The sequence below is a fragment of the Trachurus trachurus genome, assembly GCF_905171665.1.
Source record: "Trachurus trachurus genome assembly, chromosome: 22".
Classification (NCBI taxonomy): domain Eukaryota; kingdom Metazoa; phylum Chordata; class Actinopteri; order Carangiformes; family Carangidae; genus Trachurus; species Trachurus trachurus.
This window is the reverse complement of record NC_139907.1, coordinates 25,196,200-25,211,329: the sequence shown is the minus strand read 5'-3', so window position 1 is coordinate 25,211,329 and position 15,130 is coordinate 25,196,200. Positions and strand designations below refer to the sequence as shown.

Below are 15,130 nucleotides of genomic sequence, written 5' to 3'. Positions count from 1 at the left end.
TTGAGAAATAATCCATAGATTAAATACACACATGCAAATGATTGTTTTTTTTGGTTAATTACTTTGCATATCACAGTGCTTCATTGCATCCAGCAGAGCTCCAGACTGCCCCTAAATGGGGGCATTTTGCCCCTAAAATTTGAGACAGTGCAAGTATATCTTTAATCTACTTGCGCATGTGCAACTAGTAAATTTACCTTCTTTTCTTTTTAACACTGGTGAAATTTGGAAGGGGCGACTCATTAATCTGTCATTACAGGTGTCAGGCCAATGTGTGTGAGGATCGTGAATGAAAAGGAAATGAGAATATCTGCAACTCGATTTACATCCCTAAGTTTTCTGTTGTGCTCCTAAGATTTTATGTTAGGGGTCACTGTGATCATAGTAAAAAACTGGGGATGTGAGTGGTGTAGTAGGGGGCATACAATTTTTATCTATTCTACGTATTCTATGTTTGTTTGTTTCATTGTGTGTGGCGGCAAATGTCTATTTTTGTCTGTATCTGTATTTTTTTTTATCTCACAAATGCCCAAGATGAATTTCTCCACTCTTGAAGACAGTAAAGGATCATCTTATCTTATCTGAACACAATATTAGGCAGGTGGTCAGAATGATATGCCTGATCGGTGTATATCATAATATAACCCAGCCTAAAATTACACTGTATCACTGAAACTGTTTTGAGTCTTATCAGCAGGATGGTGTTGTAGCATTCTGGCTCTGCAGATTTCATTTTCCACCTTTTGTAGAAGTTTCAGAAGAACATCTTGAGAGTAGCCTCCGTTTGTCTCGTCATCTTTTTTACACTTCCACTTCAACTGCAGAGAGAAAGCAGACGGAGAGGAGAGGTTGGCATTAGTCATGAAGAACTGAGGACGTGCGCGGTTATGTCTCATCATTAGAGCACAATTGATTGAACTCAGCTGACAAGAAGGCAAAGCACGCCAGCTAGGCTCGGTCCTAATAAGACACTGATTACCACGGGACAGACTGGAGTTACCGGGAGAAAAGAACTTGTTAAGCTTCTTGGAACTTCACCCTGGCGCCACCTGTGAGACCTGCAGACAATTTCCATTCATACCAAAGGTGCTGGTCAGCGAGAAAAAGGGTGAAACTTAACACACTGACCCCGGGAACCAGAGAATACAATGGTGACTCAGCTTGCTTAACTGCAGCTTTGGGGAATAAAGCACAACACCAGACAAAACAAAGACGAAGTAATCCAAAGCAGGTCGATGCCCATTGCCCAAGGTGCTCGGGTGTGGGTAAAAAAAAAAAAAAAAAAAGTGGCAGTCCTTTTGTGGAATGTGGTGTGTCTTCGTTTTGAACTGTGTTGAACCTATTTGCTTGTTTCTGGGATTTCAGTCTCAGTTCCTGCCATTTCGCAGTGTGTTAACGGCTGTTTTAGAAATCACCGGGCAGCCTTTCCTGCTCAAGAGCAGCTTCCATAAAAGGTGAAAAGTACATAATTTATCATCCTTTTCCTTGGTTAGAATCCTGTCACTAAATGCTGATGTGGGTTCCCGTAGACCTATGAAAGAGATGTTGTGCAACCTTTCATATTCATGCAGAAAGCAGAGCCGAGTCGGAGCCAACATCACACTAACTGCTTAAAGTAGCATGATAAATGGCGAGCGCAGAGTGTTGATTCGGCTCCAGCATTCTCCTCACTGTCAGAGAAGGAGCGTTTCTGGGAATTTCCATGTCTACATAGCCTCTTACCAACAAATGTGCATTCTTCTTCCAAGAGCAGTCTCCCACTACCCGCTGATAACCTTCTTTCCCATTAATCAACTATCAAGTATTTGCATGATGTGATCGCTACAGTTTTAGCCCACAACACTGACACATTACCCGTACTCCCAGTTTAAATAAATATACAGAAGAGACATTAGTGGAAACGACCCAAATGGCTCCGTCTGTATTTGATATCCACCCATCTAATTAAAAGAAAATTTCAATGATAATGAAACATGCTTTGAAAATAACTGACTTCATATAAAAAAGCAATGATTAACTTGATAATTAAATACTTAATAGTTTTGCTAAGGATGATGCAACTAAAACTGCCAAAAGACTAAAATAAAGTCAGACTTTGAAAACCAGGGTCACTTTTGAATAAAACCAATGTCAGGGTACTCCACGGTGTAAGTTCTTGAGTTTAGTCTAGACATAAAAAGCAGTAATACATTATTTCTTAAATAAGATAAAAGCCATTATTTGCTATAGAAATTTAGTTTTGCAGCAACATGGAAAACCTGACACTTGATATAATCTAAAAAAAATTAACTGTGGTCAGGACTCAGCAGCCTCTGAGACAAACCTATGCTGTAACATTCCCATGTCCGCGAACATGACCTGTGATACTGTCGGTCTTAAGGCTGCTGTTTGTTTTTCTAACTGAACACACAAACGTCAGGGAATACACTGCTGCGCTGGATGGCTATCAAATTCTAAAACCAGATTTAATGTCTAAACACATTAGCTAACATCCCCAGTGTCTGTTAATATGCGCGGGCTTGGTCGCTTCCAGGAGTTAATATAATAAGCCCTCTCCTGGCTCGGTCGCAGCTCTGCTGACGCTCTGGAGGAACGGTCGTTAGCACACACTGGTGAGACGGCGTATGTGGTCTTCAAATAATGAATTACAAATGTCTACGGTTCTATCAGAATCCCAGCTGAGGGTCTGCCTGTACTTTGACGCAGATGAGGCAGATTAACCCTGCTGAATACACTTTTTTAATCTTGCCATATTTCGGCAACCATCACCCCGACCTCCGTCACTGACTGACAACACCAAAGCTGAGAGCCTTACCTTCAATTTGGGGGATACGTTGCTCTTAAAACATCTCTCCACTCCTGAGTCTGGGGAGAAAAAAAAACAAAAAACAAGAGCTGTGAGATGGGATAGTGAGGTGAAAAGACATAGAAACAATCGCTTTGCTAAAGAAAGAAATATGGCGCTCAAGATAGCTTTCAAGGGACTCGTGCAGATGGAGAGCAATTTAAAACTGGCTGTCATGTGGTAAATGTATGGTTCTTGCTACAGTCTGATGATCCACAGAGTGCCTCTCGAGATGGAGCAGACAGAGCGCTGATCCAGGGGAGGGCTGGGGAGGCCTGACTGCGTGCAAATGGAAGAGATGTGCTGACTATGCATGAGTAATTGTCCGGCCACAAAAAGGGATCTCGTCGAGGGCCAAGACTCGGTGCTTCCCTTACATACCCACACTTCCATGGCCTTATTTTACAAGAGCATTTTTTTGTGTCTCCAGCGTGGAGACACCGAGGCTTTAACGCAGAAATATTATCGAGAGGTTAAAAGTTTGATGGACAGTGTGTGTGCAAGTGCGTGGTGCTTGGCATTCCTGTGTTACCTTGCCAAGTTGTCTCGCTGCCAAGAAGCTAAAATAGACCTCTTCAAAGTGGTTTAACACAAAACATAAATTCAGATATACATTGACGTATTGTTATTGTTTTTTTATGTGAATAATATTTGGTGAACCACAGGGTGCCTGGTGACTGCTGTGGTCACGGTGACACCACGATGGGGTTCACTCGGCTGAGGTTTCAGCGTAGTGAAGCTTCACTGGATCCAACTGGATTTCTCCAGGCAGAACAGGACTGGGCTGGACTGGTATAGTTAACCTGGACGTGGGTCAGTCTTGGAAGTGGACTTACGTCTCTGAGGGTAGTCTCCTGTTTGCTGCTGTGCTTCTCTCTCCCTCTGGATCTGCTCCCTGATGAGCCTCTGCTCCTCCTCGAGCTGCCTGGATCCTTCCTCTCTCAAACGGGCGATCTGGTGGAGATTGAATCATAAAAAAAACAACGGTCACAAGTTTCATCACAGCAACATGAGAATCTTGATTCTTCACCAAGCACTGATATCAAGGGCATAACTTTCGCTATCTCATAGCATGGTGAATGTGCAGGTCACAACTTGTCCACCAGAGCGTTTTGGAGTTGTTGGATTGTGTATCTGATGAGTTTGATGAGGGAAACCAAGAAATCCCATGAGCCTCCGTAGTGTAGCTCTGAGCAGCTCACGTCTCTGCTCCGCCGTTCTAAAAATAGCTTGCACCGACAATTAAAGGTAACGAACCTACTCCTAAAACTATAGGGTTTTATGGCAATAGGCCAATTTTTTAAAGCAAAAAGGTCAGTGTGTATGTGTCCTAATGCGAGGAAGAGTGCAAAATCATTACCTTTGATAAAAGGACAAGGCTAATTTTAACTTTACTTTGCCGTTCCCATATTTGTTACAGTAGTAAAAGGTGTTTCATTCACTTACTACCATTATTTATAATGCATTCATATTTTGTTGTGAATCTATTGTGGTGATTAATCATATCATATCACCACTTGCCACTGTGTAGCTATTTCTTAACAGGCAGATTAACTAATGACACAATTTTGTTTTAGAGAGAAAAGCCGATCAGTTTTCAGATCAGATAAATCCAACACATTTCTGTGGTGTCCTCCCCTAGCAAACTATCACCCAGCTAACTACAGACAACAATTCACTAACCAACTCAATGATATGACTGTTACCTCCTTTGGACTGTTGTTTTTCTCCTTTTATATGACAAACCAACTATCTAAAATTGTTTGTTGGCCTTGTGGCTCTTTTCATTATTAGCAGAATATTGGCTTGACCACTTATGACCAGTTATATTGGCTGGATTAGATTTTTGTGGGAACCCCCCATAAATTACACCCTTAACTGATATAATCCATCACCTGCACCACCTACCTGTCCTTCCATGAGCAGGACGCAGCCTACCGTATTTATCAGTTACCCATAACACCTTGACATGAGACAGAAAATGGAACAGTGCCACCTACTGGATGCCTCCTCCTCATTAAACCATGTTGTATTTACATGCATTGAGCGCATTGAACACATGTGATGACTCACCTTGGAAGCATGCGCACCATTTTTATTTATCATTGGCTGTCGGAACAAACTGTATCAAGTCATGCGATATTATCTAACGGGTTTACTGATAATTATGATGTGGCAGTGAAAAAAGGCTTCTCTCAGATAAAGTCTTTGTTCATGACCCAAAGATTTCAACTCAATCAGAGGGAAGTCTTTGATGAAGGCCAGAATAAAAGCACCTGGGCGTGCTTCAGAATTTCCTGGATGCACTGGAACACCTTGTTTCCAGTGCACGGCGGAGAGCTGTAAGTATAGTGGAATTTCTTATTTTTTACTTCTGTCTCTGGGCGATGTGAGGTGGAATATCATGTCTCACATGGTTTCCATTAATTCCCTTACCTCTTCTTCAAGTGTTCTAGTGATTTGAACCTCCTCCTGGCTCTGGGATTCTGCTTGTCGCTCTCTGGCCTCTAAATCTGTTGGCAAAAAGACACACACACACACCTCTGTATTGCCATCACAATTTTCCACATGGAAACAGACAAAACTATGCAAAATAACTTTATTATTATTGTTACATGCTGGACCATCCATGTGGCAATCCCCATCATCTCACAAACCTCAGCGCTTGTTGTGTTAATCCTGGTATATGTCTTACAAAACAATGTAATTTACTACAATAATACTAAAATAAACCCCATTTGTAAATGAAAAAAAAGAAAGATATGCTACGATTTGAACTCACCAAGTTTAATTTTCTTTCTCTTCGCATCGAGTTTATTGTTTCGTTCTTCTGCTTGCTTCTTGGCAGCGCAGATCTTGTCATAGGCCGCCTGAAAACAACAGTATTAGACACTGAGATATTGGTTCTGTGAATTTGTATCAGCACTGTAGTGAGAGAGATTTGTGGTCTTACTTTGGCAGCAGCATCAGTTAGCACCTCAAGAGCCTGGGACAGCTGGTGGAAGAGCTCAGCTGGAAAAAAGTGAGACAAGAGAAATGATAACACTGAAAACACTACAACACATAAACACAGGGTTTTAGGTTTCTCAACACAGTACACTTTATGATTGTTGTGTGTGTGTGTGTAATATGAACCTTGAAAATGTGGTTAAGGATTCATAAATTATTTTTTTATTGAATGTTTATGTATAGGGACAAAACACATGGCATAAACCAATGCTTCATACCCAAATCCCTTGTAGCTACAATACAATTTAAAATGTCATAACAGCAGTAAATTTGTACATTTGACACAACAGATAATAAGAGTGAAGAGCGGGTTCATGCCAGAAGGCATTATGTGCAAACTTTTATATTTTCATGGGACACTGGTCTGAGAGAAATGTTATGCTTTTTTAAAAAAAAGGCACCACAAGTCTCACGAAACAATGACACAGCCGTACATCACCACGCAAACTCTTGCTCCCTCCATCTATCTTCCATTACAGCACCTCGAGGGGGCCCGCCGCCACAGTCGCCGCTACCACGCGAGACCGGCCCTGCAGTGTTGGCCTGACACACACACACGCACAGACGTACACAGGGAGACCGCCGCAATCCCACTCCCCATGGTATAACCGCCGCGCCGCTGCACTATACAAGCCAGGCTTAATCATTCACTTATGAGAGGCCTAACGAACCGATACTGTTACTCCCTGTGGGGACCGGCGGCGCGCACCGACAGGAGATCATGCTACCAGCGGAGGCGTTGGGTTACCTACGTGCATATAATGGGCTGGAATGAAATCCAACTGTGGAGGGGGGGTGCGGGGGAACCTGCCATGCCTACTAGGCAGGAGTGTCACAACATGGGGGGCTGAGGAAAATGAGGGGTAGCGGGGGTTGTCTTCAGTCAGAGAGGAGGGGAATCATGACCCCCGCGTCACCTCTTCCACGCACACAGCGTTCCCCCCCTCGAGGGGCAGCGAGTCCCGAGACTCGCTCCGCTCTCGTGCGATAGAGACCGGGTCTGTGCATATGTGGGTTCAAGTGTTGAGGCCCTCCAAACCACTTCTTTTCCATTTCTGGGAAACCGACCCCCTGCTTTTGTATTATCCCACTCAACCCCACCAATTTCCCAGTTTTTTTTTTCCTGACATAATCAGGAATTGTCTGAACCATCCAGTAACCACAGAAACCTCACTTGAAAACATGCCTCACGACCAGCCTTTTTGTCCAAGGTGCCTTTTCCCCCCTCCCCGACAAAAAGCATCGAGATTTCCTGGTCTAATTGTTGACATGTTGGTTGGCGACAGGCCGTGGAAGGACTCATAGAGCCAGAGAGGCGAGGGGAGAGGGGGGGGGGGGGGGTAGAGTGTGGTGATGGCGGCGTTTGGCTGGTCCTCTCTGACTAGAGAGCCGGCGGGAGAGAGAGAGGCAGAGGCGCTGGTTGAGACTTCCTGCAGAGCGCTGTGGCTTTTCGCCTGTCTGGCAGGGTCGACGCTGCTGAGAGCGAACAGAGACGACGAGGGGAAAGCAAACACAGATAAAAAGCATTAACTGGCTCGCTCACCTGCTTTCGGGTTGTCTGGATTCTTGTCTGGATGGCATGTCAAGGCTTTCTGTCGATAAGCTTTCTTGATCTGGGGAGGGAAACAGAAGAACCCCTCGAGTTATGTAGAGTGGAAAATGCTGATTAGGACACAAAGAGAACGAATCATCCACTTAAAGCACAGATTTTGGCCATGTGAAATTTAAATTCTTACTCTCAGTACCAATTATCTTTATCCTCCCCTTCCTTGGCCCAGAAAACCAAAGTCTGACTACAAAAAAATGACGGCCCCATTAAAATAAGGGCACAAATAGTAACAGTCTGACATGGAAGCGTTGGGGGTGCAATGTGGTCTGGTCTGCATTTACATCAGAATCTGAGATTGTGTTGTGTGGATCAAATCAACACCTGAGCGGATCCTCTGCTCTGTGTCCCTGTGACATGTTGTCAATGGAATCTAAGCAACCGCTGGTGCATAATGCACAGTGAATGACCCGCGCATGAACGCCAAATTATTTCTCAGGCCTGTTGCCAGTTTGCGAGATAAATGTGTCCCGAGTTGCAGCTTAGTATTAGCACATCTTTATTCAAAAAGCGCTACAATAACACACACAAACAGAGAAGCCATTGTCTACAACAAATCTAAGGAGGACGCAATTAATATGTTTGGCTGCTTGCCAAAACTTTTGGGAGGTTCAGAGAATGAAAGTGTAAAAACTAAACAACACTTTGGAGTATTGTAATGTCATATGAGGTTTTAGTTTTAGCTGATTTTTTTTTTTTTTGTTAACGCTGGGTCAATGCTTGGAATGTTAACCGTTCATTGGTCCTTCTAGGGACCAGTTAATGACAAGGTGGTTTTCATTAGATCCCTGCTCCTCTGGAGAAAGAGGGGAAGCAGGAAAAAAGTTTCCGTGGAGACCAGAGGGGGCTGTAGAGTGCGGTGATGAAGCCCTCCGCACACAACCCCCTAAAAAACACACGCTCATATTTATGCATCGCATGCAAAGGACTTGGCACTCACATCCCCTATACGTCCAAAGCTCAGACACAAACGCACACACTGACACACACACACACACACAAACGTGCGCGTGCTTTCTCGCCAGTCTTAATCAGCCATGCCAAAGTTCTGCATGTTTTCACATACACCCCCCTTAGCGCAAACCGATCTCGTGCCAGTACGCTACGGGCCATAGAATTTGGGAGCTCCTTCTCTTCGCGGCCTGGGAAACATTTACGTTGAACGCCTTGCCCCTGTGTGTTGTTTTGCGCAATTGACTCTCCAGACTGCACACCAAAACACACGGAGCTGGCTTTACTCGGGGGGGAACAAAAGTCAACTCTGAGGGAACCGAGCAAGGATGGTGTAATCCGTCAGTGTCCAAGTGTTTTTACCTGGAGGCTCCAGTGAGCAACTCCTGACAGTCACATTAGGCCGGACGCCCGTCGTCTGAGGTACGAGGTACAGGAACCCAGCTTCACCGGGCCTCCAGTCAGCCCTCTGGAGATAATCATGGTTCAGATAGCTCCTAAATGTCACAAGTCCTTTCCTCCCCTATCTCTTGGTCAACGTCAGTTTTTTTTTCTCATCACAGTTCCAATAGTAAATGAGGGTTTGGTTCACCGAGAGGGCTTCGAGAGACTAGACATCATTAAGGGATATTTAGTCTTGCTGTTTGGCACGGAGCCTTCCTACAGATCGAGGCTGACACGCAGGGCTGTGGACTGGCGCCAAACACATATGCTTGATGGCCTAGGCCCATTTCCCCTTTTCAGCCTCTCCGCCTGTCTCTCCTTTTCCCTTTTCTCTGTGCTCGCTATCATACCTTTGCCCAGTTCTCCATTTAAGACAGTATATGGGAATGAAATCCTAAGTTTGAAGTCCAGTACACAGTTTTAAAAAATGAGGTTCTTCATTGGGCCGATGGGAAGCAAAGAAGCAACAGCAGACACTGTGAAAGTCAATGTTTCTCAACAGAAACCTCATAGTCTTATACAGCCCAACTAGCTTTAAAGGGATAGTTCAACATTTTGGAAAATTGTCGCATTGCCATAATCCCTATAGTCTTAGGAGTAGGTTTGTTATCTTTAATTGTCGGTGCAAGCTGTTTTTAGAACAGTGGAGCAGAGCGGTGAGCTGCTCAGAGCTACGCTACGGAGGCTCATGGGATTTCTTGGTTTCCCTCATCAAACTCATCAAATACACAATCCAACAACTCCAAAACGCTCTGATGGACAAGTGGTGACCTGCACATTCATTCACCGGGCTATGAGATAATGGTGTAACGTTACGAGACAGAGTTGTTTTCAAGGTAAATTCATGCAAAGCCGCTGATGCACGTTCCCGTCGGGGGCAGTTTTCCGGCAAGCAGTCTGTTTACAGCTTTGCATTTACCTTCGAAAACAACTCCGTCACAACTTGTCTACGAGAGCATTTGGAGTTGTTGGATTGTGTATTTGATGAGTTTGATGAGGGAAACCAAGAAATCCCATTAGCCTCCATAGTGTAGCTCTGAGCAGCTCGCGGCTCTGCTCCGTCGTTCTAAAAATAGCTTGCACCGACAATTAGGAGTAAAGCAGTCTGCTCTTGAGAACTACACCACCAACTTTCACCTCTTTCACAACAATTTTTTGAACTTTTTTGCTGACAATTTCCAAATGCAAGTTTTAGTTTTTTTTTCTACCTCTCCAAGTTTTCCATTTATTGCAATATGATATGAAAATCAATTACCATAAAATCCAAACTTGCTTGAGTGATTTGTTTCATCTTGGTAAAGCATTTTATGTGCAGACTGATGGGTTTTTGTCTGCAGTGCATTACCTCACACTTAATAATGTAATTTTCACAACAACACACCTTAATGCTTCCAAACAAAGGTCAGTAACAAGGTGAACCTTTCAGAACATACAGAACCTTTCAGACTATTGTGGCTTTCCTTCAGCCTGTCAAAGCCATGAGAGGCAAGAGAGGTAGGTGTTAGAGCCATTTGTACATGATGGACAAGGTGCTGAATAGTTTAGATTTTGTTGTATTTAACCTGATTTGTATTTTAAGGTGATTTCAAAGTTTATGGCAGAATGCCTATTCGTTAATAATCACTGCAATTCTCCTATTGGTTGAGCCGTGTAATGTGATGTAGGCTACAGTACTTAAATTGGATTGCGGCTGTGGAGATGAGAGGGCATACTAGTTTTTGACCGTGTTACACGTGATTGTTACCTTTTTGGATTACTGCACAGTTTTGTTTTGTTTTGTTTTGTTTTGTGACTAAAGAAAGGTTCTTCAATAAACCCTTGGAAAGAAGAAACTGTGGAGTTTTTGCTTTAAAGCTCCGCGTCAACTACATTCACACGCTCCATAGCTTTAGTGGCCATTTAGAAGAAAAGAGACAAAGCCACACAAACAGTAAATGTTTTTACGAGAATGAAAAAAAAAATGTATCCGTTTCAAAAAATAAAAGTTTACTAAAAGAAAATTCAACTACATCCATCACATAATTTTGTAGAAAAACTAATATGCGCCCTTTTCTCGTCGCAGCTCTCATCTGAACACTTCAGCTGTCGGTGACGTCTTTAAATACTCAAATTAAAGGAGCATTTTAAACAAATAGTAATAGACTAAAAATACAAACTATGAAATTCAAAAACTTATGAAACTGTTTAACTTAACTTTCATTCATCCATAAATTATGGCTCTAACACAGACCATACAGAAATCAAACCACTGGATGTGTCGAGGCAGATAAGCCCACCCTCAGTCTGCTGCTCGAGGTTTCTGCCTCTTACATGGAAGTTTTTCCTCACCACTGTTTCCTTGTACGCTTGCTCTTGGTGGGAACTGTTGAGTCTCTGTAAATATTATTATAAAGAAAAGGTCTACACCTTCTCTTTTTGTAAAGTGCCTCGAGTCAACTTGGTTGTGAATTGGCGCTGTATAAATAAAATTGACTTGACGTGTGGAATGGTACAAAAATTAATGAATACTTGTGAAATAATAGTAACAGAGTTTAAAATCAGCCACTGGCGCGGTCCTCTAAGAGGTAACTCTGCGTCCTGAGCTCACACTTCACTTCTCATGGTCTTCATCACCTGCAGCCAGCTGACAAGATAAACATGTCTCTACGTCTGCTGTAAACACTGGCCATGTTTAATGCTGTCAGGACAAAAGTCTGGCCGGCTACCCTAACCCTGTTTGACAAGCGCAACCTGTCATCGTCGATGCTGTCCCGGTGGAGAGAAGCCATGTTGCACATCTTCATATTTGTCTCCCTGGGCTCAGTTAAAGGTTAAGTTATGCTTCTCTACATTTCACTTTATTATCTTACCTCTCCTTCTCTCCTCTGCCTTTCCTTTCACTCCCTCTAGCACCTTCTACCATATCATGTCTTAACTACACTTCCAGTGCTGTTTCGTTAAATAATACATGATTACTCCCATCAATGCCGTGTCACGCGAGCTTTAATTGATGCTGGAAGACCCCGAAGGCCCTTGGTCCTATAAACTAGGAGCAAAAACGAAGGTTAGCACATGTGTGTGAATAAGAGCTCTCAGATCGAGTGGCATCTTTCTACAGGACTAATCCAGTCAATTACTGTAGCAATCATCTCCATGCATTCGGTTTGACCTTTTAGGGTTGGCTCTTGAATCGGGTATGACTAAGACCATGTGAAGAGAAAACCATAAGAAGTCCTTGGCTTCAACAAACTGCTGTCCATTCTGCTAACAGGGGAGACACAATTCTCCTCTTGTCCTCTCTCTATTGCAATTGAAATTATTCTGAACCTTCACATGCTCATTTTCCTTGTCTCATAAAGAAGACAAAGTGAATGGGGGAAATATCAACTATTTCCCATGCTCGAGTCTGAAGAGTAAGGAACCAGAAAAAAAAAAAAACAACAAGGAAAGACTCCAATCGTGCAGCAGCAGGCCAACAGTAGCCTAATGGTTAGTGCCTGGTGAAAAACAGACTCTGGGTTGCCCTGATCCCTGCCTGCCACGGTCTTAACTGCATGCCTACATCTTGTCCTCATTACGCTGCTCTTTGGTGCCAATTATAGTTGACAAACTGGTCCTGGTGCAGCCGCAGCACGGCCCCGTTAGGGTCCCTGCCCTGCGTGTCTGATTAGCTGCTTGATCTGCCATGGGCCCATCCTCCTTAATTACAACACTCGGCTATTTACGGGATGTTATCAGCTGGAGGAAAATAATCACAGGCACAACAAGGAGAGGGAGGGAGGGAGGGAGGGAGGGAGGGAGGAGAGCTAGATCGTGGGCAAAAAGGCAACGAGCAGATGGCAAGTGGCACCAGAACGGGATGGAAAGAGAAGAAATGTGGAGACAGTGAAATCTAATGTCTGATCTAATGACTGGGACCAAAATAAAAATAGACCAATGCCTTTCACATACATTGTAATGGAAGGATTCACACCTGATGATTCAGTAAATAATTAAATAGAAATAGGCCTTTTTGAAGAGACTGTGGAGTGATGGATGCGGATCATTCACATATTTTTTTTGGTAATGTGATCAAATAACACAATTTTGGAAAATGTTATACGATGCATTGTTAAAAATACTTAAGATTGCTATGTCTTAACAGTACTGTAACTTGCGTGAAGAAAACATATGAGCGAAGGACAGATATTTGGTTTAAATATTAGTGACAGCGGCTAAAAAAGCCATTAGGAGGACATGGGGAAATGAGGATATCCCAACACAGGATCAATGGACACAGATTGTAGAGGAAATCTACATAATGGGGGGGGGGGGGGGGATTACGCACCGGCCAAGACTACATGAAGTTTTATGAGAAATGGATGAGCTGGACAATATTTAAGACTGAACAGCATCAAAGCACAAGACTTAAATATGGAGAGATTGCAAGACGGTAACTCCCATGTTTGTTTACATGTATAAAATTTGGTTTTACAATTGTGTAAAAGAAAAATTCAAAGTGACAAACAAAAAAAACCCTGATGATTCCAGTTACATCCCTGTGCATGTAGACAGCCAGTCTGCCACAGGGAGTGTGACGAATCCAGAGAAGCAGATAGATAGATAGATAGATAGATAGATAGATAGATAGATAGATAGATAGATAGATAGATAGATAGATAGATAGATAGATAGATAGATAGATAGATAGATAGATAGATAGATAGATAGATAGATAGATAGATAGATAGATAGATAGATAGATAGATAGATAGATAGATAGATAGATAGATAGATAGATAGATAGATAGAGGAAAGTGCAAAGGTCACTCATTCTCAGTGAGAGCAGTGAGTTTGCAGCTCAATGCAAAACACCTTCCCTTGGACGATCTGCCTGGAAGTGAATCATCCAGGCATGTAGTTAGTGCATACTCTGCAACACATCAGGTACACTATGGTTTAAGTAGCTGAATAAACCACAATAAATTTTGTGTGGTCTTGGCTGTTGAGCCTGTTTTACCAAGCAATCTGTGGTAGGTAAAACACACACTTACGCAATTATTACTCAAACCCTGCTGATATGCATGAGCACAACTCTTTAAATGGTGGCTAGCCTTCAACAGCAGCCTCCCTTAGCACTACAAGACTTAAACAAACCCCAGTCATCCGTAGTCATTAAATCTTCGGCTCTGACATACCAGTTTCCGCAGCGTACACTCGACAGCCAAGTTCGGAGCGGGCAACAGCAGGAGATGCTAGGAGATGCAGAATGTAAATACTCGTTGTTTTACGGCCTGTGAGCCCACATACAGGCCCAGGGATGAGCTTTAGCTGTCTATGTGACGCACAGTGGTGGTGGCGGAGCAGAGCGGCCAAAAAAACTGGGATAAGTGGCCCATCTGATGACATCTGTCTTCTCACACTTGATTGATTTCTGAGCCCAAACTCCCAGGCTCAATTCACCACACACACACACACAAACATATATAAACCCTCACTATCTCTCTCCACCATCGACAGACCTCACAGAACCAGCCTTCTGCATTTTGAAGTCTCAGTTCTGCCCAAGCCACAACCACCAACTTCCTCCAAGATATTCCTCTGGGGAGGACAGGACTTTGAAATCCAATTAAGAAATTAACTTCCTCCCTCGTTTTGGCAGTGATTTTAATTTCCCTACGGGGCTGTGGATTCTGCGAGCTGGAAACTGTGAGGAGCAGTGGTCTTAGGGAAAATGCTGGTCCAGGATATCATGGTGAACCGCTCTGGGCCGGGACTTTAAATGCAGAGGAGAGTCGAGGAATCTTCCCAGAGCTCATTTAAAATCCTTGCAAGTACAAAATGCCATTCTGGCAAATAATCCTGTGTGTTGGATGCAGGGCTGAGATATCAGATCTCACATATGCTGCCCCTCAGTATCACAGCCCCTTACTGCCAATCTATTATCAATTTTACAGACCAGTAATCGCATTAACACTCTAACAAGATTATATCTGTTCAGGTCTGAGAACTGAGTTTAGGAATATGAATGTACCCTGGGCTGAGAGACTCAAAATGCATTTCAAATGCAAACAATTTGTAATTTATATTTATTTTTTCTAGGTAGTAGGCTATAGTTGTTATGTGTCCTAATGTTCAAATGTTATTTCATGTCAGTGTTGTGTCGCTCATGTTGATGCCCAAGACTTCACTGATGCAAGGTCGCCCCCTTGTGGCCACTGCACCGTATCACACCATTGTGATTTAGCCTTTAGCCGGTTAGTCTGTTTTACTGTAGAGCTTCTACACACCTGAAACCACTTAGTTTAATTAGCTTG

The 15,130-nt window shown here is 43.2% G+C and overlaps 1 protein-coding gene across 2 annotated transcripts in view; it reads right to left on the bottom strand.

The window, feature by feature from the left end:
• The window catches only part of dnajc17 (DnaJ (Hsp40) homolog, subfamily C, member 17), a 66,219-nt gene that overhangs the window by 50,598 nt on the left and 491 nt on the right, over nucleotides 1-15,130 (bottom strand). For both annotated transcript variants that reach the window (XM_083998403.1, XM_083998404.1), the window contains exons 2-8: nucleotides 7,398-7,467; nucleotides 5,799-5,857; nucleotides 5,628-5,715; nucleotides 5,282-5,358; nucleotides 3,682-3,799; nucleotides 2,816-2,865; nucleotides 741-818 (exon numbers count right to left, since the gene is read on the bottom strand). In XM_083998403.1, coding sequence (XP_083854529.1) covers nucleotides 741-818; nucleotides 2,816-2,865; nucleotides 3,682-3,799; nucleotides 5,282-5,358; nucleotides 5,628-5,715; nucleotides 5,799-5,857; nucleotides 7,398-7,467 — 540 coding nt within the window. The remainder of the gene's footprint in view (nucleotides 1-740; nucleotides 819-2,815; nucleotides 2,866-3,681; nucleotides 3,800-5,281; nucleotides 5,359-5,627; nucleotides 5,716-5,798; nucleotides 5,858-7,397; nucleotides 7,468-15,130) is intronic.